This window comes from Mesoplodon bidens (assembly GCF_964165515.1).
Source record: "Mesoplodon bidens genome assembly, chromosome: 15".
NCBI classification, from domain to species: Eukaryota; Metazoa; Chordata; class Mammalia; order Artiodactyla; family Ziphiidae; genus Mesoplodon; species Mesoplodon bidens.
The window spans coordinates 82,752,438-82,776,678 of NC_138171.1; the positions used below are offsets into that span (position 1 = coordinate 82,752,438).

Consider the following 24,241-nt stretch of genomic DNA (forward strand, 5'->3'; position numbering starts at 1 on the left):
GCCTGCCGATGCAGGGGACATGGGTTTGTGCCCCGGTCCGGGAAGATCCCACATGCCGCGGAGCGGCTAGGCCCGTGAGCCATGGCCGCTGAGCCTGTGCGTCCGGAGCCTGTGCTCTGCAACGGGAGAGGCCACAACAGTGGGAGGCCCGCGTACCACAAAAAAAAAAAAAAAAAAAAAAAAGACAAGAGAGAAGTGTTGGCAAGGAGGTGGAGAAAAGGGAACCTTTGTGCACTGTTGGTGGGAATATAAATTGCAGCAGCCACTGTGGAAAACGATATGGAGGTTCCTTAAAAAATAGAAAATAGAACTACCGTATGATCTAGCAATCCTACTTCTGGGAATATAGCCAAAGGAAATGGAATCACTAATTAGAAAAGATACATGCACCCCAATGTTCATAGCAGCATTATTTACAGTAGCCAAGGTATGGAAGCAACCTAAGTGTCCATTGCTGGATGAATGGATGAAAAAGTGTGAAATATTATTCAGCCATAAAAAAAGAACGAAATCTTGCCATTTGCGACAACGTGGATAGACCTAGAGGGCAGTATGCTAAGTGAAATAAGTCAGACGGAGAAAGACAAATACTATATGATCACACACGTGGAATCTAGAAAACGGAAGTCATAGAAACAGAGATCAGACTGGTGGTTTCCAGAGGTAAGGCGTGGGGGGTGTGTGTGAAACAGATCAAAAGGCACAGACTTCCAGTTATAAAATAAAAGCCCTGGGGATGTAACGTACAGTATGGTGGCCATAGTTAAGAATATTGTACTGTACATTTGAAAGTTGCTAAGAGAGCAGATATCCCAAGAAAGAACATTCTATAACTATGTATGGTGACAGATGTTAACTAGACTTATCAGTGATCACCTCACAACATATACAAGTGTGGAATCATTATGTTGTACACCTAAACTGATACAATGTTATATGTCAATTGTACCTCAGTTAAGAAAAGAACAGTTCAAGACATGATGTCGTGTCTCGCCTGGGGAATCTGTTCCCGTTCTGCATGAGGTGGCATAACAGCAGCAGGCAAACCCTTGGGGGTATTTCAAGTGAAGTCCTTCCCGAAACTCCTCCAGGGGTCTCACAACTCTGTCTTCTGGAAAAGTGTTGCTTCTTAAAGGACTTCGCTCCCACCAGGGCCCCGATCTTCACAGGTGCTTGTCACCTCGAGCGGTTCCCTAGATCAGCAAGGCTGCCCCTTCAACCACTCCATTTGTATCACCCTTAAGACTCGTCCATCTCCTCCAGGAGGGCAGGGAAAATAGACCTCAACTCCACACAACACCCTCTCAGAACTGGACCCCAGAAGTCAAGGCAGGGTCTCCCAGTGGGACGCCTCAGTGAGTCACCTAAGACACAGAGCTCCCAGCACATTTTCTATTTTCTCAAGATACTTAACCCCGTGAAGACAAAGGGGAAGTAGGTTGAACTATTCTGAGTGTCGAGAGGGTACATTACATATTAGGGAGTAAAAATCAGTTTAATTCCATTATTTTCTAATTTATGTTGATCCAAGCCTCTCCACCATCATTCAGCTTAAGCGGTAATTTAATTTAGATTTTAAATTCCTTATTAAAATACCCTTCTAAGAAGCACCCTAAAACAAAATAAAGCACGTTCCTGCAGTTGGGTCTGCAATGTCAGGCCAGCTCACGCACATGGGTGTGGGAGTGCAAACAGCTGGACACCGTGGGGTTGTCATCCAGACGGGGCAGCTGTTCTGAGTGAGGGCGGGAAGGTGGGGTGCGGGAAACACGGGCAGGGCATGTGGGTGGGAGCCTCTTGCCCATGCATATGCATCACTCACGTGTTGGGATGTGCACGTGTGGCTATTTTTAAAAAACAAGAGCCTACCTCATTATCACAAAGACACTCAGTGAATGACTTGCATATTCTGCTCAGCTCGAAAACATTCCATGACTTATTTGGGAATCTCTTGGGAAACGTCCAGTTGTTTATTTTTTCAGATGTGAGATCACCAACCTATAAACAGACCAAATCAATTTTCACTTCTGCCTTCATGCATTTTTGATTCCTTGCCTCTGGAGTCTATTAAGTATCTAAACTGTAAGGTATCATGGAACGAAGGGGCTGGGAGGCCCACCAAGGCGTGGGTACTGGGTGGAAAGTAGAGCCTGGAGCTTTAGTGCTGACGTGGCTAAGCATCTTCCTGCTCTGTCTTTTCCTGCTGTGTCGCAGGCAGACCTCTGCCCCCTACCCCAGTACTGACACTTCAGGCAAACCACCGGGCAGAGGACAGCTGGCTCCAGTTTCCAGTGTTTGCATCCTGGTGGCCTCCCTCCAGCCCTCTAGGGTTGGGGTTCTGGCGACGCCCCAGTCCAGACTGGGTCAGGACACCCAGGAGGGGGTGGGGACTCCCCATGTGGCTGTCCTGCAGGCTCAGCGCTTCTCAGGTTGTACACTTGCATCCCTCTCCTGGCCCTGCCCACTCCGGGGTCAGGGATCCGTGCCCATAGGCCTAACACGTGGGCTTATTCAGCAGTCACATCACTCTGGACCCGCTGCAGCCCTGGGAGGGGTCTGTCCAGTCTTTGTCCGGCCCGTGACCCGCTTCCGACTGTCCTGGATTAAAGCCAGATCCTTGCTGAACACACTGCAACCTGGAGCTCGGCGCTCGCTCCAGGCCCCACGGCCGCCGGAGGTGATGAGCCCGGATCCTCACCCGGCAGTGCCGCGAGCCACAGTCAAGGGGGCTCTGCCCTGCCGGAGCCCAGAACAGCCTGGGCCTCCACAGGGCCAGTCCCGGACAGGGGACACCAGGAGGGCCCAATGGGGGCTTCTGTGTGTCCTTCTGCTGTTGTCTCCCCAAGATGTACCGACACGATTTAATCCTGCCATCACGTCACCCACTTGGGCAGGTTTTTGTTTAAACTTTGGTGAACAGGGACCCCAGGTGCCTGACACCTGGGGTGGAGGGACATGGCTGGCGCTCACCGAGAGGGATCCAAGAAGCAGAAACCCTGGAAAACCCTTTATTTCAAGTGGAACACATGAGGTTCAGCTTATTCCGTGAACTGTGCATATGCCACAGGAAGGGCTGCGGGCCTGGGACGCATAGCAACCTGTGCACAGCTCAGCCAGCATCCTGCGAGCCTGCGGGGACGGGCCGTGAGAGGGCCCATCTGGGGCTTCGGCCCGACTGACACTGCTTGGCTGCAAATGGCTCAGGGCAGCGATACATCCACTGGGCTCAGAACACAGCTGCTACGCGAGCACGCAGCACCACACAGACATCACTCACTCACAGACACAGATATCTCACAGCAGCTCACGCTCACGTTTAGACCGCTTCGAGAAGCCAGGGCACACGGGCCACAAAGAGGCATTTCCTCCAGCCCCTCTTTCCAGTCTCAGCGCCAACCCGCCAGCTAACCCTGAGCCACCCGAGGACCCAAGGAAGCGGCTTCTGGACGACGTCACAGTCCACACCCACAGAGGAAGACGCCTGGTCCGCCAACCCAGGGGGCTCCCGCTGGGGGCAGTGGGACAAAACAAGACTCCCGTCACAGGACGTGTGTCACAGCTGCCCCAGCCCTGCGATGGGACGGTGGGGACAGCAGCTGTGCCACCCTGGCCTCGGCCTGTGCCCCTTACCCTGTCTGGTCACTGCCCACCGGGAGCTAAGGCCTGGGCCGTGTTCCAGCACGTCCAGGGGCCGGTCTGTGAGGTCACGGGGAGGAGGGTCTCAGCCTGTGCCGTGACCCCCTCCCCGCACACTGGGGGTCCCAAAGGGGCCTATTCTCGCTGAGACAGTGCTTCTACGGGGACGGCTGGCAGCTGGGCTGCTACAAGGTGGGGCTCTTCTGTCGGCTCAGGGAGTCGATGTAATGAAAAGTGGCCCCCAGAGCCCAGCTGGTCTCCACGTTGTCAATCTTCCGGGTCAACTTGAAAAGACAAGGGGCGGGGGGGGGTGGAAGCGAGCACGTGCGTGTGAAAGGTGGGCATGTGCTCGCGATGGGAGGGGGCTGGGGGCACCGGGGGAGTCCCCACCTTCAGCACTTTGTCCCCCGGGAAGCCGAGCCCGTGGAGCAGTGAGCTGACGTAGGTGAGATCCAGGCACAGGAAGGGGCTGCGCAGTGGCTGGGTCTCCGCCGTCCGGCACACTGCGGGGGAAAGGGCTCCTGGGTGGGGGAACGTGGAGGTGGGGGAGCACGAGCAGCCGGACTCCACCAACCTGGGGCACCCCCCCACCCCGCCAGGCCCTGTGTCATCCGGGGCCTCACTGCTGGTCAGAGCACAGCACAGACAGGGACTTGAGGCCAACCCAGTGCCCACTGCCTGCCTCCAGGCCCATCTCTGCACCGTGACCCCCGACACCTCTCCTAGGTGTGGACCTGGGCCTTCTGGGGACTGGAAGGACCCACCAAGCTGGCACAGAACACCCCACCCCTGTTCACGACGGGGACGGACAAACCAACCCACAGCCTCTGCTCGGAATCTTTTCTGGCTGGTGTCTGGGAGACAAACCCAGAGGCGATGAGAACGATTTAAAAAAAGCCTTTTCTGACGGGAGGGAGAGAAGGTCTTTCTATGGAGAAACATACAGCGTTTAACCCCTTTGACCCGCAACTGGGAAAGGCAACCAAAGAGCATAATCTCCAAGCAGCCCGTACACCCGGCCATGGCGGAGTGAGGGGGGTGGCAGCCACCGGGCACACCCCGGGGGACAGCTCTCCATCCCCCACACTGGACTCTGCGGTGCAGGGGTCCCTGGCAATTGTGAATCTGCTGGGACACTTTGGGGAGTTGAGGTCACCCGAGTCACAGAGAAAGAGTCAGAAAAAGTGAAATCAAGGGAGTCTCTTCCTCACAACCCTGGGACTAAAAACCCCCGCCTCCACCGCCCGGGCCACACAGGGCGCAGTGGGCCTGCGGTCTGGGCTAGCTCAGCGGCCCCTACACACTCTCACACCCCCGAAGGCTCATCCAGTCGACAGTCAGGTGCCGACCAGGAGCTCTGGGGCCAGCACCTGCCTCACGCCCGGGCCAGCGTCCTGCCTCCAGGCCACTCACCGTACTTGGCCGCAGTCTCGAAGTCTCCGACCACGAGGCTGCCTCCCTTCTCTGCATCTGTGGAGGAGACAGGGCACCCAGTCTGCACCAGCGCCGTGGAGCCGAGACAGCACTGAGGCCCCCGGGCCTGCGGCTGGGGTACCCTGGGGGTGGGGGTTCAGATGCGGGCGGCCGCACGTCTGGGCATCGGCGTGCAGACGAGGGTGCCCTGGCTCCAGCTACAGGGAGCCCACAGACCAGGCGGCCGAGGGACAGCTGCTCGGGTGCCCCAGAGGGAGGGGCCTGGGCCTAGGTGAGGGGTGAGAGGTCACCTTCCGCCTGGACTGGCTGGCTGCCGTCCACACTGGGCCCGACAGTGTAGCCCAGCGGGGCCCAGGGAGCCGGAACCTGACGGCTTCCGTCTCTCCAGGGTGGCTTTCTGTGGACATTAACGTTCTCACCCTTGCCACGGGCAACACGTTCTAATATCCTCAATCTATTTCATCAAAAGACATGTCCGGTCACGACCCACTGAAGTGACCTCACAACCCTCTCGAGGGTTTCCAGTTGGTCTGACCAGCACCGGTCCCAGACTCACGATACCGTCTTCTGTCCTGATGGCACTGCGGGCTGGGAGGGGGTCAGGGTGATACCCCCAGGCTCCTGAGGGCGATCTGAGGGGTGGGCTGAGCCCTCCTGCTGGCCTGGGTGCCAGCGGCTGACAGTTTGAGAATCACACAGGTGAAAGGAGAATAAACCGACAGCGAGGAAGCCTTCCTGCACGGAGAGCCTCAGAGAACTGACTTATTTATAAAAAGGGGGCCTATTACTCTCTACTCAGTGACACGTCCCCCGCCCGCCCTCCCTCTATTTCTATCACCCTGATGTGACTGACGGGCCCTCTGCCCGGGGACCCACACCCAAGTCCCTGCACAGCCCAACCAAGCCCCACCCTTACCTATGAGGCCCACGTTTGCAGCAAGGTCATAATAGTAGAAAAAGGCATAAAAATCCACGTCCTTCACTTCCTCCGTCCTGTGCACCTTGTTTCGGAGGATCTCGGACACCCGGCGGGCGCACAGCTGGTAGAGGCTCCCCGCTGGGGCTAAGGGAGAGCAGACTCAGTGGCCAGTGGGCTCTGGGCGCCTGACCACAGAGCCCAGGGTGACTGCGACCTGGGGGGTGCCCACCAGCAACTTTTCAGGGGCCACGTGCTGCGGCCAGCTCAAGGGGCGAAAGTGTGAGCACAAAAGGTGGCCGGAGAGAGTGTGGCCCGACCCTGAAGGTCACGCGCCTCCAGCTGCGTGCCTGCAGCTGCCGTGACGCAGCCCAGTGGGTCCACCGCACACTCACCCTGCCAGCCCTGTGCTGAGCTCGAGTGTGCACTGTCCCACCCCATCTCACCAGCTGCCTGGGTGGGGCCTCCACCTCCCTCCTGTCACGGATGAGGAAGCTGGGGCCTACGGGCAGCTTGCCAAGCTCACAGGGCTGGTCACTGACTCCTGCTCAGAAGGACAGCGACAACACAAGACTGAGTCAGTGGACATGGACGGCCCACAGCCCACACCTGGACCCAGTTCTGATCTTGCCCCAGCCCTGCTCCACGTCTGACGGCAGCTCCATTTAGCTCTCCCAGGGCCCTGAGAGCTGCACCCTTGCACTTGGGACCTCATCTCCCTGCACTCTCCCTCGTCTGACCCGTCACACCACCTCTTCCGTGTTCCTTAAACATAGCAGCTGCCTCTGGCCCTTTGCATGTGCTGCTCCCTCGGCTTGGAGCTCACTTCCCATTTCTTCACGTCTTGTCTCAGGCATCACCCCATGAGGCCTTCCCTGGTCGTCTTTAGACCGCAATCCCCCCCTGGCATCCCCAGCCCCTTTCCATTTATCACTGGATAGTAAGGAACATGCATGTGTTCTCCACCCTGGGTTCCTGGCACAGAGATTGTAAAGCCTTGTAAGACCCTGAGTGGTGAGAGTGAGAGAGGCGTTTTGTGATTCATAATAAGCCCCTTTCAGTCCACCTAGGTTGTGCTAATGAGGTGACTCCGGGTGGGTCCTGATGGCTTCAGGATGGGGGCTGGTGATTAGAGGGCTGAAACTTTCAGCCCCACCCCCAAGGGAGTGGGCAGGGGGCTGGGGATTAAGTCAGTCACCAGCAGCCACTGAGTTAATCAGTCCCTCTGCCATGAGCCTCCTAAAAACCCTACACGATGGGGCTCTGAGAGCTTCTGGGTTGGAGACATGTGGAGGTGCTGCTCCAGGGGAGAGGGTGCTCCCGGGGGGAGGGCGCTCCCAGGGAGAAGGGGTTGCTGCCGGGGAGGGGGGCTCCCGGGAAGAGGGGAGCTCCCGGGGAGAGGGGGGCTCCGGGTGCCCTCCCCACACGCCTGCCTCGTGCCTCTCTCCCATTTCACTGTTGCTCAGCTGTCCTTGATAAGAAACCAGTGATAGGAACATGTTCCCTGAGTTCTGTGAGTGCTTGCAGCAAATTATCAAATTTGAGGAGGAGGCCGTGGGAACCCCTGATTTGTGGCCGGTCGGTCAGAAGAACCGGAGGCCCAGCACTTGCAAAGGTCGGAGGGGGGCCTCATCTGATGGGGGCTGCACTGACTGCGGAAGTCAGTGTCGGAACGAAGTGAATCGCAGGACACCCTGCGGCCGCCAGAGAACTGGCCGCTGTGGAAAAAACCCCACACGTTTGGCGTCAGAAGGGCTGTGAGTAGCAACAGCCCTGTCACCAGAGGCAAACCTCACGCCCACGTGCCCAGCCTGGACACAATGCTTCAGCACCTCTTTTAGAAGGAACTCAAAGAGCACAGAGCCACGGGACCCTGTGGGTGAGAGAGGCCCGGGGCTCTGCGGCCTCTCCCGCCCTCCCCAGCACAGGCGGCGGGTGTGGGAGGAGAAGCCATTTCCCACAGAGCTGCCAAGCCCACAGCCGCGCCTGGCCGTCTGCTCGAAGCCGAGGGACGTCCAGATCCTCCCTCACTGGAGGCTTGCTGGGAAATCGGGTCCCTGGAAGAGCGGCAGACAAGGGAGCCCTGTGCAGGGACCCCGCAGGAGCCGGGGGTTCCAGAACCGTGTCCAGCTTGCGGGCAAGTACACACTTGTCTGAGAAGGAGGCTGGACGGTCCCCCTGCTTCTCTGAGGTGTCCGGAGGGAAGGGGCTGCCGTCGACCCTCACGAGCCACCCACGGAGGATGAACGTGCCGTACCTGCCTGCTGTCCTGAAACTCTGTACGTTATTTCGGCGTGTTCCCACTCTCCTCTGAAACCGGGAGGCAGACAAGGGCTGGCCAACTGTGCTCCATCCTCAGCTGAAACAGAAAGAGACAGAGGCGGATAAAGAGCACTGACCGCGGTGGGGCGAGGGCAGGCCTGGAGCTGAGACGGGGCCCGCTGAGGGGAGGCCGGCAGCACTGAGCGTCTCAGGTCAGCGCCGAGGGCCTTGGAGGGTCAAGGGAACACGCTTCCTTTTTGCCGCCGGATGGACTTGCAGAAGCGTCCCGAGTCAGCTTCGGGAGGCAGAAGCCCCAGCAGAGCCACTCCCAGCTCACAGCCACAGAGGGGCTTCGGGGTTCCAGGCGATGCTCATGACAACCCCAGTGGCTCCCCGTGGGGCAGCCTCCAGAGCCCCAGGACGCCAGCCCTTGGGGACACGCCTGCTGGCGTCCTGCCGAGTGGGTCCCTGTCCCCGCCCGATTCTGGCCTGGGCCCGCCTGCACCAGCGGAACGTGCAGGACACAAGGCCGTGGGACTTCAGGAGGCTTTCCTTCCTCTGAGCCGCCAGGGAGAAGTGCAGGCTGCTCTGCGGAGTAGAGGCCAGACACACGCCCAAAATGCCACCTCACAGGACCCCGGAGACCCCAGCAGAGGGACCGCCGAGTGGATGCCTGTGCAATCCTGAGATAAGACGACTGCTGTTTGCAACTACGCAGGGCAGTGGGTGGTCTGCCGAGTGACAACGGCTCTCACGGCGGAGACGCCTCCCTGGGGCAGCGAGGGGTCTGCATCCCTTCTGGCGGCTGTCACAGCCCCACATGAAGACACACGGCTCCCCGCCGCTCTGCCGGGTCGGGGTGCAGGAGGGACAGGACCCTGAGGCCGGCACAGACGGGCAAGTGGGTGCCTGCCGTCCTCCACTGGCTAACAGGTGTTTTCTGGCCCAGAGTGTGGTCGTGGGTGTTTCTGAGACGTGGACGCGTTTTTGGTTTGCAACAAAGGGGCCACTGTTACGAGGTTAAACAGCAGGATTCGAAATAAAGGAGCTGAAGCAGGATGTGAGTGGAGAACAATTCCAGTGGAACATTCCCGCTCTGTCAGAACAGCCAGGCCCTGGAAGAGGCAGCGGAAGTGCTGGGCCGGGGGGGTGCGTGGCCGAGAACACGCGTGGGCTTGCGCACGTCTGACCGAGGCCTTCGGGGGGACAGGCCGAGGCGGCCTCAGAGCAGGGCCCCCGCTCGCCTCGGGCATGTGGTCCCCTGAACGTCCCAGGGGCTCAAGCGCCCGCCAGCAACACCTGGCTTGTCCCAAGCCAAGCACGTCAGGGCAGGATGGCGCGGAGAGCGCCTGGGAACAGACACAGGCTTCGTCCCCAAACGCCATGTCTGGAGGAAGGCAGAGCCCGTTCCAAGTCCCCTCGAGAGCAGAAGAACACAGGGGACGTTCTCAGGAGCCAGAACCTCCCCTGAAGCCCCCCTTGGAGCCCCTCCCGTGCGCCCCGTGGTAAATCCTTACGAACAAGCCAACTCTGATCACACCCAGTTCCTTGGGTTCCTAAGAACCCCCTGCAACTCGGTGATTCAGAAACCGCTTCACTAGCATCTTTCTTTAAAAGTAACTGAGAAGGTCTTCAGGGGCCCACCAACAAGGTCGGGGGGGGCACCCTCTGGGGCTCCCAAGTCCTGCTGGCCGGGAGGGCTCTGAACACTGCACCCCACTCACCAGGCTTTCCCTCCTCGCCGCCTAGAACGGCCAGCCGCGCCGACATCAAGCCGAGCCCCAGGTAGCTGCGGAGAGAGAACCCAGGTGAGCGGAGGCCGCCCTCAACTCCACCTGCAGCACGTTCACCAGCCTGGATCCAAAATGTGAGGGAGGGGAAGGAGGAAACTAGGGGCAAGGCAGCAGCTTCCTGCTTCTTCCAGGAGCTCCCTCAGTGGGGTTCAGGGCATCCAGCTCCTCAGCTCGACAAGCGAAGGCTCTGACTTGGTGGGAGCTCGTCCAGGAGCTGTGGACACCGGCGAGGGTGACACACAGGTCCCCAGCTTTATGGTGTGGACGAGCCTCACGGAAAGAACCTATTAAAGGCGCCAGGTGGCAAAAAAGATGGCCCAGAAACTTCCTGCACCATCTGTGGGCTCTCCCCCACTTTCCCAAACACCTCTTCCAAGGCAGAAGAGAATAAGTACAAAAGAAGAAATGTAATCTTACTACAGGTGAATTAAAACAGGAAGAGGAGGAGGAAGAAGAGGAAGAAAGGAGGAGGGAGGGAGAGGCTGCAGGGGGGTCCACAGCAGGGATTCTGGGACCGAGTCTATGGCCCAGCACCCTGGTTGCTCCCCAGGCGGGAGGCGGAGGCTGGGGGAGGCCTGCAGTGCTAAGCTGAGCCACATGCCTGGACAGTGGACCTCTCCAGCCTCAGTGCTGAAAACAAACCTGTAGGAGTAGAGACTGTAGGTCCTATTAAACATCTGGAGGGACGTGAGGAAGCCGGGCGGGGAGGTCTGAAGGGTGCCCTGGGGAAGAACACGAGGGTTAAAGCACCTTTCCTGCTGGCCTTTCTAGAAAATTGTCCCCCACTCCCTCGATTCATTTGAAAGAACAGGGGTATGCACAGATGTATTCAATTAAATCAGCCTTTCATCAGATCACATGCTGTGAAACAGCTTGGAGCAAGCACTGAAACAGTGTCTTTCCTCTTTTTTTGGCTGCACCAAGAGGCCTGTGGGATCCTAGTTCCCCGACCAGGGACTGAACCCACACCCCTTCCAGCAGAAGCGTGGAGTCTTAACCACCGGACCACCAGGGAAGTCCCGTGTCTTTCCTCCCTGTGAGTAACATTTACCCATTCTGGGAAATACAGCCCAAGCAGAAGAGTTATGCGTAAATTTAAGGCTATTCCATTAATGCTAAGTTTTAGATTTATTTATTTATTTATTTTGGCCATGCCACGCGGCATGCGGGATCTTAGTTCCCCAACCAGGGATCGAATCCATGCCCCTTGCACTGGAAGCACAGAATCTTAACCACTGGACCGCCAGGGAAGTCCTCTTCCATTAAAACTAAAAATAATAGTAATAATTTAAAAAGTGGCAGATGAGGAAGGTACTTTTTAAAAACAGCACGCAGTCTCAACTGGAAACGTTTTCGTGTCCCTTAGAACAGCGGTCCCCAGCCTTGTTGGCACCAGGGACTGGTTTCATGGAAGACAAGTTTTCCACGGACAGGGGAATGGTTCAGACGGTAATGCGAGCTACGGGGAGCTGCAGGTGAAGCTTCGCTTGCTGCCCGCCGCTCACCTCCTGCTGTGTGGCCCGGTCCTACCAGTCCGCAGCCCAGGGGTTGGGGACCCCTGCCTTAGAACATCCATCCTGAAAAGGCCTGCGGCTCCGTCCCATCTGAGTCAGACTCCGGCCCCTCCCTGGAAGCCCTTGCGGGGGCGGGGAAGAACCCACCCCACACCCTCTGCCCCAAGGTCTCCAGGTAGTATCTAGTTTATTATCACCCCGCTGAAGACCAGATTTCTATTTTCTTTTTTCCAGGCAGAGTTAAAATCAAACTAAGAAGCATTCACTGCGGGTGATCTGACCCTCAGGAGAGAAGCTGAGTGCACAGACCTCCCCCGGGGCTGAGGCTCCCCCACGGGGCAGGTGGCCTTGGGGGTGGCGGCGGGTTACCTCGAATCTCGGGAGGAAGGTGATCTGGGTGGACCCTCCGCCCAGGTCCAGCATGCCCACGTTGCTCCTCCCGGGGGTCTTCAGACTGCCTGCAGCACCGGGAGTAAAATCCACACAGCAATGCCCGTAAGTAAACAGACAGAACAGCAGAAAAGGGGAGGTTAGAAGCCAGGCCCTTCCGTGGAAAGAGAACAAGACAGACAGAAGCTGTGGCCACTTGAAAATGTCCATGTGTATTTGGGGGTGCATGAAGGACAGCTGCCCCGGTGGTGGCTTTCATCTGAACGAGGGACAACCCGTGCTCCTGGGGCCTGGGCTCCTGATCTGTCACCTGACATGGCTCCACATCCCCGGGGCGGCAACTCCTACAGTACACTTCCTTCTTTCTCATCCATGTGTCAGACACACTGGTCTTGTCCATAATTACAACAAAGGGACAAAACCCCACATCCTGAGAGTAATCTAAGAAAAATGACTCCTCGCCACCTGTTCCCTGTTCTACCTACAGCAGGACTTCAATTATAAGGTGATCAGCATTCGCGTCACGTCCGATATTGACTAGTGTGACTCAGGGCTTCTCTCAGGAATGAGGACCAGGGGAGGCTCCGGTGGGAGCAGAGGCAGAGCTGAGCCTTTGGAGAAGGACCCCCCGCATCTCCAGCAGTTGCATCTGCAAGCTTGGTGCCCGCCCCACCCATCCCAACACCCTACTTCGGGTCAGCAACCGGAAGGGGTTATTTTAGAGTGGAAATGAGGCCCCTGCTCTAAAGACCTGTGTCTGTGAACTGCCGGCTTTATGATGAAGGGAACCCACCTGTTAGGAAGTTCACGGTGATCCACGCGGCAACACCTGCAAGAGAGGGTCACAAACAGCACCTGAATCACCTGAGATGCTGTAAACAGCAATGGGGACTCACGACAGCTTTCCAATTTCAGGAGCACAGGGAGACCACTTCCTCACTACGCTCAGCCTCCAGATCAGCTACAGAAATGGGCATCACTCCATAGAACCATCCAGCTGCTTCTGGCAGACTGCTCTAGAAGACACCACACTAAAAATCAGAGTGCTCAGCCAAATTGTCACATCTCTTGGTCACACTCTTTATCAGCTGCCTCTTTTTGGAAGAGGTGGGATGAGAAACAAATGTTCCCTTTCCCTCCACCCAAACAAACTCTTAAGGTCACGTTTAAAGTCAGGGGCTGGTAAGGAACCTTATGAAGTGACTCACCCTTAGAATTAATGCAACAGCAACGTTCTAACGCATCAGCAACTGGGGATTCTCTCTAAATGTTCTTAAAACAGAAAAGATGGGACTTCCCTGGTGGCGCAGTGGTTAAGAATCCGCCTGCCAAAGCAGGGTACACAGGTTCGAGCCCTGGTCCGGGAAGATCCCACGTGCCGTGGAGTAACTAAGCCCGTGCGCCACAACTACTGAGCCCGCACTATAGAGCCCGTGTGCCACAACTACTGAGCCTGCACTATAGAGCCCGTGTGCCAAAACTACTGAACCTGCACTCTAGAGCCCGTGAGCTACTACTACTGAGCCTGCACACCACAACTACTGAAGCCTGTGCGCCTAGAGCCCGTGCTCCACAACAAGAGAAGCCACCGCAGTGAGAAGCCCGCACACCGCAACGAAGAGTAGCCCCTGCTCACCCCAACTAGAGAAAGCCCACGCGCAGCAAAGAAGACCCAACATAGCCCAATTAATTAAAACTAAATCAGAAAAGATGATTTGTTTTCAGAAACGTGATCTATGCCAGGCTTGGAGCCAGTCACAAGGAGAATCTGTCTCTATCACTGGCCCCAAGAATACAGTGCTCTGAGACGGTCAGACTGCGGACTGGGGTGGGACCGGCACTTTGGTGTCTGTGCCTCCAACCAGGGAAGGTTCCCAGTGCAATTCTGACAGCAGCCCTGCATGCAGCCTGCCTCGAGGGGCAGCCTCATGGCACATGGCGCTTCTGGCGACTACCTTCGTCCGTCCCGTTCATGATGGAAACACAGTCGTCCCCTACGAGGAACGGCGACGCCTCAAACACTTCTTTCACCTAAATGTAAAGAGAGACAAGCCTTTATCGTTTAGAATCTAAACTCACAGTCCCAATCACTGCCCTGCTTTAGGACAGGACACGAGGGGTGGGAAGCCCCACAAGGCGGATCCCAGCCCTGGGCCACCACGTGGCCCGGTGGGCACGTTCCTGGGAGAGGACCTGGCACAGGGGAAGCGAAAGCGGTGAGCAACTGTGTTTGGCTTTATTTCCTTCTCCAATTTTTTTTTTTTTAGCAATTATTGTTACATAGAAACTTCAGTACGTCTGCACCTGTGTCCCACAATCCAACTTGAGCATGTGAAGCTATTCAGTAGTTTTTAAAAGGGACCTTGACAAACCTGCAACAATCTGTCATTTAGCAGCTAACAGGTTCAGAAACAGTGCGGAGGAGGACTACTTTGCTGAGAACACTCTCCCTGATTCCTGATGGTAAGAACCCTGCAAGCACATGTCAAAGAGGCTCCAGAGCCGCCTGCAGGGAGGTGCAGGGGTTGCGCAGACACAAAGGGGCCTCCTCAGCAGTCACATCTGAGCATCAGACCAAGAGCGGAGCCTGCACTTCCCACGAGGACGAGGACGGCTGGCTTGAGCCGAAATGTCAAGAATTCAGGTCCCACGGCTTTAGACGCTCAGCAAGTTCTTGGATGGAAGGAAGCCATTCAAAAGCACAATATATTTTTAACACGAACTTGTTCTTTTTATAAAACAGATTCATTCTAGAAAACATGAATAGCTTTAAACATCCTGAGAAAGAAAGCATCATTCATCCACAACCCCTCCACTGAAGGTGACACTGCTAACATTTCGACATGCTTCCCTCCTTGGGGAGCTTCTGTGTGGCCTGTCTGCCTGCTTGGACGTGGGCTGATGTTCCATGTTTTCAGTTATCACAAGTCACCCGCCCCGGGGGAACTGGATGAGCTCACCTTTCGCAGTAACTTCTGAGCCTTTTCTCCTGGTAACAGACGTAAACCAGCTGTGGCCTTGAGGACCAAGGGGGTGGCCTTCCAGAAGTCAAAGGGTATGTCCTGTTTAGCAACGTCCAGTAACTCCTGAATTCCTGGGGCGCTCTGTGAACATGGTGGGTAGAGCAGGGTTTGCGCTCAGCGTGCAGGGTCACAGGTGCTCCCCACCCTTTTGGTTTTATTAATTTATAAATATATCTTTTCTAATTTTCCAAATCAGCAGAAACAGCGACTCAAGTGGTGCAGGCAGGAGCGTGGGGTGGACCCTCGGCAGCGGAGCGGGCCAGGGTTCTACACGCCTGGCAGCCAGAACCCCGCCAGCCCCGCCACCAGCCCTGGGCAGCCTCAGATGAGCTGCGACGCCCCTGGACACCATGAGTGAATTCTAGGGTCCCTCACGGCACTAAAACCCGTGAAGAGCTACACCGAGGAATCACTTCACCTGCCGGAATGCTGAGCTCTCCATGCTGGACCAGGGCCCGTGGGGGGCAGGCTGGGCAGGGCGGGGGACGACTGCCGTGAAGCCTCGCCGGGCGTGTGGAGGGTACGATGTTGGGGGGGGGGTTAGCAATGTCTGCAGGGGACACGCGCGCCTCTCACTCAGAAACCCCCCAAGAGTTCACCCAGGCGACGCCTTGGCATGTGAGGGGAACGAAGTGCACGTGAGGTGACACAGAGCAGCCTTTCCCAAACCGTGAGGAGCGAAGGGAGGGGGGTCACCTACAGGCCCCCGGAGGGGCTGGCTCTCCAAGTGCACCGTGCACACGCACGGCAGGACACAGCGCTCTACTTCCTGAGGGGCCACGATCTCCAAGGCACACTGCGCAGCCCCGGGAGCGAAGCGCATACAGTGTGAACGTGCTCCACCGTGCGTGTGAATAGAGGGGACGAGAACACAGAAGGACAGCGAGAAACCAGGGACACTGTCCTCCTGGAGGAAGTGGGAGGGGTTCGCTGTCCGCTGGGAAGCTGTACAAGTATCCCCACGTGAATGCGTGCTGCCTGCTTGAACCAGTAAGATTTAAAAAGCCCCATGAGGGGCTTCCCTGGGGGCGCAGCTGGGTTGGGAATCTGCCTGCCAAGGCAGGGGTTCAAGGTTCAAGGTTCAAGCCCTGATCCGGGAGGACCCCACATAAATAAATAAAAGGCCCCATGAGTTTATGCCAAGATATATCATTTAATCAGGTTTAACCTGTAGAGTCACTCATTTTGATTTCTGTTTTCAATTTGTTTCTTAACCAAGCTACAGGAAAGCAAGGCCGTGACTTCACTGTCTGGGATCAGGATGCACCTGTGGCCAGAATGCTGCGTCAGCTTCTGATTCGAGACGTGCTGGGGCCACAGCCACATGAGGGGCTGCTTTCGGGAGCCCCCTGGAACGCAGGTGCCCTGTGTTCGTGCAGCTCAGCAGTGTAAACGCCACCAACTCACCAAAGCCACCACTTGACAGTTCAGCTAAATTTCTTTTACACTTATTTGGTTTTGTGGAGTTTGCAAAATACATTTTTTTGACTTTAATTGTTTTAGTGAACATTTGTCACCTTCAGTCAGAGAAACCGAAACAAAAAAAAGTTCAACTTTCAAATAATGCTTTTTCTAAGTTTGTAGCATTTGTGCTTTTAAATCACACCGTGACTTCTGGGCGGCATGCGGGCCAGCTGGGGGATATATGTGGTGTGTGTGTGTGGTGTATATGTATGTGTGTGCTGTGCATGTGTGGTGTGGTGTGTATGTCGTGGCTGTGTATATACGTGTGGCTGTGTGTGTGTGTATATGTGTGTGATATATGTGGAGTATGTGTGTGTGCTCTGTATGCGGTGTGGTGTGTGTGGCTGTGTATGTGGTGTGGTTGTGCATGTGGCGTGTATGTGTATATATGTGCAGTGTGTGTGGTGTGTAGTGTATGTGGGGTGGTGGAGGGACCTCCCGCGGGTACCAGTGTCCTCCACAGCCTCTCCTACGCAGTGAAATGTCCCAGGTCAGCACAGCAGAGACGCTGCTCTGGCAGGACGGCTCTGCATCTGAGAGACAGAGGGTCACTTTAACAAATCGACAGAAGGCAAATTTGATGAGCAAAGGGAGATGAGAGAACACTGTTACCTTATCAACGTCATCAGCGTAAGCAGAAAGACCTGGCTTCAGTGCTTTGAAGGTTTCATGGGTCAAGGTGGGAGTTTCTAAAGGAAAGTCATGTTTTAAAACAGGTACAAGTGTGAATACAAACACAAATACATGAATCTATACAACCATGATGAGCCACACTTTCAAGGCAGACTTCTGAAAACAGACCTTCATTGTTTCTCATCTAAACTCTGCCACTTTAGTTTGGCTACACAATGAATATTATACTTAATGTTTTGGTCAGAACTTTTCCTATTTAGAAAAAAATCAACTTTATTGAGGTATAATTTAAATACCAAAAACTACCCATTTAAAATGTTAAATTTTAACACAGTTCATTCTTGCTGATTCAACAAATAAGAGAAGCAGGGAATTCCCTGGTGGTCCCAGGGTTAGGACTCTGTGCTTCTGCTGCAGGGGGCATGGTTTGATTCCTGGTTGGGAATTAAGATCCTGCATGAAGCAGCGTGGCCAAAGAAACAAACAAACAAAAAAAACAAACAGAAAAAAACCCAACAGAGGAGCAGGGCAAATGATTCCAAACTGCAAATGTGAAAATCGTTTTCTTAATTCTAGATAGGACACATTATACATTCTAAAGAATATTTCATTTTTTTTAAAAAGAATATTTCAGCCTTCTTTTTAAAAATTGAGTGTTTTAGATTATTAGGGGTCTGGACTCATGTGCTTACGGGAAGGGAGAGTATTCCCAGGCACACCGAGACCAAGGGGTGCTGTCCGAATGCAGACACATAGATCAAAGTGGAAAAATCAGCGACAAACTTTCTGTAAGGAGGTCTCTCCAAAGAAAACACGCCAGTGCATGGCTACTGAAGGATTATATGCCAACACACGTTGCCTTAAACTTAGCTTCAAAACCAATTTTGGAGGTAGGTTAAGTCCAGCATATAAATATTTAATTATTACAACAAGTTTAAAAATAAAGCAGATGAAACGTAGATAAACGTGCCATGAGAAGTTTGAAGAGAACTACTGAAGGCATCCGGAGCCACCAGTTCAGTTAAACGCCCAGAAGGGTCAGCGCCGAAGTAGAGGGGAGGGACCCCAGCTGTGAACACCGACCCACAAGGGGTGGAGGGGGGACTGGGTGGCGCTGGGGGTCTCCCCACGGGAGAAGCCCGCTGGTGAAGATGCCCAAACTCCACCCTCACTCCTCCCAGCACCCCCCTGGGAAGCCAGGCCCGCAGGCTCTGGTCCCAGCTTTACTCTCACTGAGGCCACTGCCATCTGTAACCCCTTGTTGCCTGGCCCCACTGGGCAGGCAGTGCTGGCCTTGGCTCCAGGTCTTTGCTCATGTATCTGACTTTCCTGGACTCCCGGCTCCCACTGGTCTGAACCTGGGGCTACTTCCTTCCTTAAACTCACCCCATGTGACCTCTGACCTAAGTCATGGTCCTAGCCACGCAACCTGCCCGGGATGCTGGGAGGAGACAGGCCACCCCCACGCCCTCTGGGATCTCAGCTGCCCTTAGGTGGTCACCAGATGCCAGTGCGAATGCGGACATCTGGGACTCCTGGGAAATGGCACTGTCGACAGGCTCCCCGGGGAGTCCCAGGCCAGGGGTCCAGCCCACCCTGAGGGCCCAGGCTTTGCTGTGAGACGGAGGATAGGGGAGCGTGGCCAGGGCTTACTACCCGGTACCTCCAGGCTGCCGGTTGAACTGGAAGATGTGCACTCGGGTGCCAGTGCTCCCCGCGTCAAACATGATGCCGTAGAAGACCTCAGGCCCGCGGGCAGCTGGCCCCGGGGGACTGCGGGACTGCTGGCCCCCCCGGGCCCCCGTGGCCACCTCGGGGATGCTGAGGAAGCCCTGCGTGGCGGAGGCCCAGTGCCACTTGATGTAGGCGATGTAGATGAACAGGCACACGAACAGTCCCAGTGGGTACGCCACCTTCGTCATCCTCAGGTTCCCATTGTTTGGTACTTTTCTCATTTCCTTGTCTGCTGAGGACTGTGCCACAGTGGCTGGTGGAATGGGAGGAGAGGCAGGAAAAACCCGTTAGGCTGCGAGGTTCTAGGGCAAGTCAGAAATCCCTGCGCTCAGGGACAAAAAGTTCCTTCAACCAGAACTTTTTCCACAGGTCTGCATTTTTCCTGTGGAGTCAGAAGTTTCATTTGATCCTCAGAATGATTCTGGAAGGTGGAATCCCCATTTTGCAGAAGAGGAACTGAGGTTCGTAGAGACTAGACAACCTGTCCAAGGCTGTCGGTCCTGCAGGTGCTGACCTGGGCCATAGCCCCACAGACCGAGTATCCCCTCTAGGTGCTAGTCCAGGCAAACGGCTCTAAACTCACTGCTATTTTAAAAGCCATGTGGGCATGGTGTCCCCAGACCTTTCAAGGTAACAGAGATGTATATGCAGTCCATTCTCTCCACTCTCAGTTTTTCTCCCATGTTGATAACTTATTTTTAAAGGTTTAAAATCCTGTCCCTTGGGGACTGCAGAGCCACAGACAGATCAGAGAAACGGCTCAGTCTCCTGGGAGTTTCACAACAGCTACCTCTTGTCATTCATATACATGTTCCTGCCAAGAAGGAAATAATGCCCATGTGCTTTCAAAGCCCAGAGCAAAATAAATCAATTCAGCACCCCTATTTTTGGTTCATTGCACCCCAAAATGGAGGCACTTGCTCAGCGGAGGCACCGGGCGGGAACCCGAGACTTCAGAGGATGAGAAGCGAGGAGCCTGGTTCTCGGGGCTCCCCCTACCCTTGGGGACGTCCACCATCTGTCCACCCTGGCTGTCAGTGTGGGAGGCGGAGTGGACGTCCCAGGGGGAGGGAGACAGGCACGTGCCGGGTGGGAAGCAGGGCGAGTGCCTGTGGACCAGAAGAGCCCTGGGGGTGTGTGGGCCGTGCTCAGGACACAGGGATGGTGGCGGGGGAGGAGGGCTGGAGGACAGCGTAAAGGCCCTCACAGGGGAGGGCGAGCGGGGGCCAGGCCTAGAAGCGCAGGGGGCAGCCTGTGGTGGCCTCACGCCAACCCCAGGCTGTCTGAGGGTAGGAGAGACGAACAGTGGCCCTTGGGGAGAATCCAGCCCTACAGCCACACCTGGATGCCCGCGGCCCCTGGAGCACTGTCCAAACCTCGGGCCAGCCCTGTGCCCCTGCCAGGGGAGGGGCCCTCCCAGAGGCTCACCATCCAAGCTCGGACGGGGTGGGGTGGGGGCAAGACAATGCACCCCTCCCTGAGCACAAGGGGCCTCAGGGAAGCCTCTCTCAGCAACTCCCTCCCCAAGACTCACCCTCCCCAGCTCAGGCCTCACTTCACTCTCAGAATAACATCATACCCCTGCCCAGGCCTGGCCCCCATCGGCCTCTGTGCTTAGTCCCTACCTCTCCTGCCCCTGCTCAGGTGGGCCAAGCTGGTCCTCATCCCTAAGCCTCAGCTGACAAGCTGTCATCCCCACCTTCCCTGACCACCTCCACCCACTATGTGCTCCATGACTCCCTGGCCCCTCCTGACCAAGCACCACCATTATCTGTGATGATGATGAGTCTGTGGGATTTGTTCCTGAAGGTCTATGTGCCCTCGAGGCCATCAGCCCCCAAGCGCAGGCACTTAGCCTGTCTTGTGCTGCTACAGCAGTCTGGAACACAGGCCTTTATCTAGGACAGCCTTAAATATTCTGTTTTTTTTTTTTTTAAGCATCCTATTTCTTTGGTCCTTTGTCCACACCCCTGCAAAACCTACCCAAGATGCTATGCTCACTGCCGCTCTGAACCCTGCAGCCGGAGGCCCCTCCTTTGTGTTCCTTGGTGTTCCCCATTCTCGTTCCCTGAGTAAGCTGCATGTGGAGTTGTTCATTTGTGTCTCCCTTCCCTCCGGTGAGATGGTGCCTCTCTGGAAGCAGGGACCAGCCCAGTCATCCTGATCTCCCACCCACGACACAAGGCCAGAGCCCAGCAGCTGCTCAGCCATCACTTGCTGGTGAAGAAAGCAAGCTGATGATATAGCAATTCACCAAGAGGCATGGATGATGCTTCAGGACCCATGTGATGGCCATGTGGGATGGGGCAGGAGACAGCACTGACCAGGTTTTCTACACGTCGAGTTTGAAATGACCACAGGACATCAGTCAGAAACAGAACTGAGCCTTGTGAAAGATGACAGGTTTGGGGTTGGCGCTTGAGGAAGCCATCCCCAGGCAGCCGGCTCTCACCCAGCAGCAGGCCCTGTCAGAGGTCTCCTTTGGTTAGGTTATAGTAACCCAAAGTTTCCCACTGCTAAGTGATCATTTAACAAAAAAGTACTTCTAGAGAAAGTCCTAAAGCTACTATTTCCAAGGATGATTAGTGAGAACACAAAAACAATACTAACATCTTACAACTCTGAAAGCGTTCTATAAAATCCTTTTACATAGTCAAATTTTATCATGTCCTATGTTAGTCTAAGAAGCATAACATACATGATCAGACTAACAGGTGGTATATTAAATTTCGAGGCAAAGGTTGCTCTTAATTAAATTTGTCTACCCATTTAAAAAATACCCCTTTAAATATGCTAGATCCTGTTACCAGAGGCCCACAGGCTGGCACTTATGTATCACACGACATATGTTGACTTACTTCCATACAACAGGACCAAGGCCCGGAAATGTCTGTAAATGGACTTGCCTGGGATCACACAGCTGGCACGTGGCAAGGCACAGGAGTTTCTGGCTTCTGTCTCCAAATCAAATGTGCTTCATCACTTCACTTTCCCTATTCATATAAGCCTACTTCAGACGACCAAAAAAACACTCATGTGAAATTACATACATATAACCATTCAAGTTACACACCAAGTTCAGGGTGACATAAACAGAGGCCAAACAGAACATAACCCTGAGGGGGCACAGAGCCAGGAACAGCCTGGCCCACAATCACCTCCATGGCCCTGAGACCCGAGCCCAAAAGCCAGTTTCATTCCATGGGGTAAGGTGCTTGTCCAGAGCTAAGGAGGGGCAAAGCACATTTCTGTGACACCACTAACACCACAGTGGCCCTCCCCAGAGGATCACCAAGGAAAACAATTTTAGATGAGTTTTGGTCTTTAAAAGAGAGTCTAGAACAAAGCTGTAAGGAAAGGTAAGCCTGGAGGGAATGAGGAGTAGGCTGGGGGGTGGGGCAGGATGTAGGTGCACAAAGGCAAACAGAGGTTTGGCTGAGCTAACCTTGCTCTCAGCGGGCTCCTGGGGCGGGGGTGCCTCCCTCTGTCAGGGGGAGACGGGGTCAGAGAGGAGAATCTCGGTGTGGGGCTGTGGCAGTGATGTCCGGACGGGGCCCGCCCCATCCCCCGGCTAGCTTCCTAGGAGCTGGGGACGGCAGCTCGGCTCTCGAAATACAAGTTCTATCCCAAGGTTAAAATACCCCAAACGGCCGTGCGTGCAAATGACTGCCGCACATGCTTAAAACCTATACAAAATTAAAGCACATGAACAAATACTAAGTCTCTTGGTAGGTTTAAACGGGCTTTTCTCCCCTGCCTGTCCTGCGCCTATTGGATCTCCTGCGCCCCGCACAGAGCTGGGAGCAGGTCAGCAGACCCTGGCTGAATGAATGAAGACAGCAGGGCTCCAGGCTCCCTGGGGGTGGAGACTCCGACTGTCTTGCCCACCCGGTGCCAAAACACCGACCGCGCCCCTCACCGGTCAGCGGAGTCCTGGCTGCCAGTGACCCTGAGGCCGCCTCCAGGCGCTGCCGCTCAAGACCGGGGAGTTGCCAGGCGCTGGGTCTGCGCCCCGGAGGCCCCCGGCCCTGCTCCGCCCCGGCCCTTCTCCAGGGCGCAGCGCACAGTGCCCGAGGGGGCCCACGTGCACAGATATCCCGGGCCCGGCGGAACCCGCCGCTTACCCTGCAGGGCCCTGTGCCCCACCCACGGAGCGAGGCGCCAGTTCCCGGGGAGTGCGCGGGCCGCGGAAATCGCTTCCCCGCGCTCCCGCCCCACCGGCTAGAGCGCGGCCTCCACCCGCGGGCTGCGGGAGGAGGATCTGGAGGCGGGGCCCCGCCCACGTGCACCGCGCGTCAGCCCAGTGCGCAGGCGCGGTGGTGCGGCCCACTGCACAGGCACCTTGACTATTCCCGCCCGGGTCCGGCGGCGGTTCCCTCTAGCCTGGAGCCTGGCCGGTGTTGTGCGGGAAGCGGGGTCTCGGCCGTGTGGCTCCCGCTCCTGGCCCCGCTTATAGGGTCCCCCGCGGCATGGCGGAGAGGGCCATCGTCGTCCCTGGCCGAGGAGTCAGTCCCGCAACCTCACGACCTTGACCAGCTGTGGAAAATTTGGTTTTCCTTGGGCTCCCCACCCCCGCCGCCCACCTAAAGTCCCTCTTTTCCCTTAAGGCAACGCACGATAGAAAATGCCACCACAACAGGACAGGCAGTGCCACCAAGCCCCTCCTGTTGCTGACCCTCATTTTCTCGTCTCTTCCTGGAAGCCGCCAAGGTTGCCGGCTCCTGCCTGGGTCGGTGGTCCATGCGGCCCCGTTTACTCAGGGTCCTGCTGGCAGGGCAGCCCACGTGTCCCCTCGGTCAATCTCCTCTCCTCACCAGAAGGCAGCCCGGCTTCCACCTTCCCTTGCTGTGGGTGTGCGCACGTGACGGCGTCTGGCCAATGGGGTGTGGGTGCGTCCCTTCCAGGCCTGGCCCTCGGAGAACCTTGGTGGTTCTTGAACCCCACCCCACCCCTCCCGGTGGCCTGAGTTTGTTGTTGAGACACGGACACTTGAGAGTGCGTGGGTGCTGACAGGTGGGATGTAGGGACAAAGTACTAGGCCAGGACTGGGCAAGGCGAGCGTGTCATCACTGCCAGCACCTTGGTGGGACTCTGGCCTCGTTTATCAGGTGAACACTGGCTCTGTTTGGTCAGCTCCACCTTGGGCCCACAGTGCTACCGCTTTCCTTATTCTGGGTGACTGAACTTTAGCCTACTCACAAGGAATGAGCCCAAGCCAGTTAAGCTCCCATCAACTTTTACCCTGGCCTCATCTGATGTGAAAACTGGAAGAGTGCCTTTTGCTGATGCAGACGGTTAAAGGTCGAGACCCTCCTCCCCAGCAGATTAAAAACCTCTGGTTCCCATCAGTGTGGATGTGCTTCTCTCCAGTAGTCAGATTCTACTTTTAGCTTTGGTCCCTTTAAGTTTTCCTGTACCCCTTTGGCAGCAAGGAGTGCAGTT

General features: G+C 55.9%; 1 protein-coding gene across 2 annotated transcripts; it reads right to left on the reverse strand.

Moving 5' to 3' along the window:
* Nucleotides 1–1,944: 1,944 nt before the first annotated feature.
* ENTPD6 (ectonucleoside triphosphate diphosphohydrolase 6) lies at nucleotides 1,945–23,186 on the reverse strand. 2 transcript variants are annotated; one of them, XM_081256150.1, is made up of 15 exons: nucleotides 22,924–23,186; nucleotides 21,706–21,792; nucleotides 18,729–19,052; nucleotides 17,045–17,121; nucleotides 14,906–15,049; nucleotides 13,901–13,976; nucleotides 12,739–12,774; nucleotides 11,925–12,013; nucleotides 10,684–10,763; nucleotides 9,973–10,037; nucleotides 8,244–8,345; nucleotides 5,987–6,133; nucleotides 5,050–5,106; nucleotides 4,027–4,139; nucleotides 3,002–3,920 (listed from the first exon to the last, which is right to left on the reverse strand). In XM_081256150.1, the coding sequence occupies exons 3-15, from the start codon at nucleotides 19,018–19,020 to the stop codon at nucleotides 3,822–3,824; spliced, it is 1,377 nt and encodes a 458-aa protein (XP_081112276.1). In that variant the 5' UTR covers nucleotides 19,021–19,052; nucleotides 21,706–21,792; nucleotides 22,924–23,186; the 3' UTR covers nucleotides 3,002–3,821. The 2 variants fall into 2 exon arrangements, with proteins under 2 accessions (XP_081112277.1, XP_081112276.1); XM_081256151.1 differs by lacking the exons at nucleotides 3,002–3,920; nucleotides 4,027–4,139 and adding an exon at nucleotides 1,945–1,998 and having other exon boundaries at nucleotides 22,924–23,185.
* Nucleotides 23,187–24,241: the final 1,055 nt, after the last annotated feature.

What these genes read in the sequence shown, in the direction of transcription:
- ENTPD6 (XM_081256150.1), bottom strand. Translation starts at nt 19,020, where the DNA reads ATGAGAAAAGTACCAAACAATGGGAACCTGAGGATGACGAAGGTGGCG. An exon ending in CTCAGAAGTTACTGCGAAAG is followed by an intron (nt 13,977 to 14,905) that starts GTGAGCTCATCC and finishes CTTTACATTTAG; the next exon opens with GTGAAAGAAGTGTTTGAGGC. An exon ending in CCTTCCTCCCGAGATTCGAG is followed by an intron (nt 10,764 to 11,924) that starts GTAACCCGCCGC and finishes GTTCTTCCCCAG; the next exon opens with GGCACCCTTCAGACCTCCCC.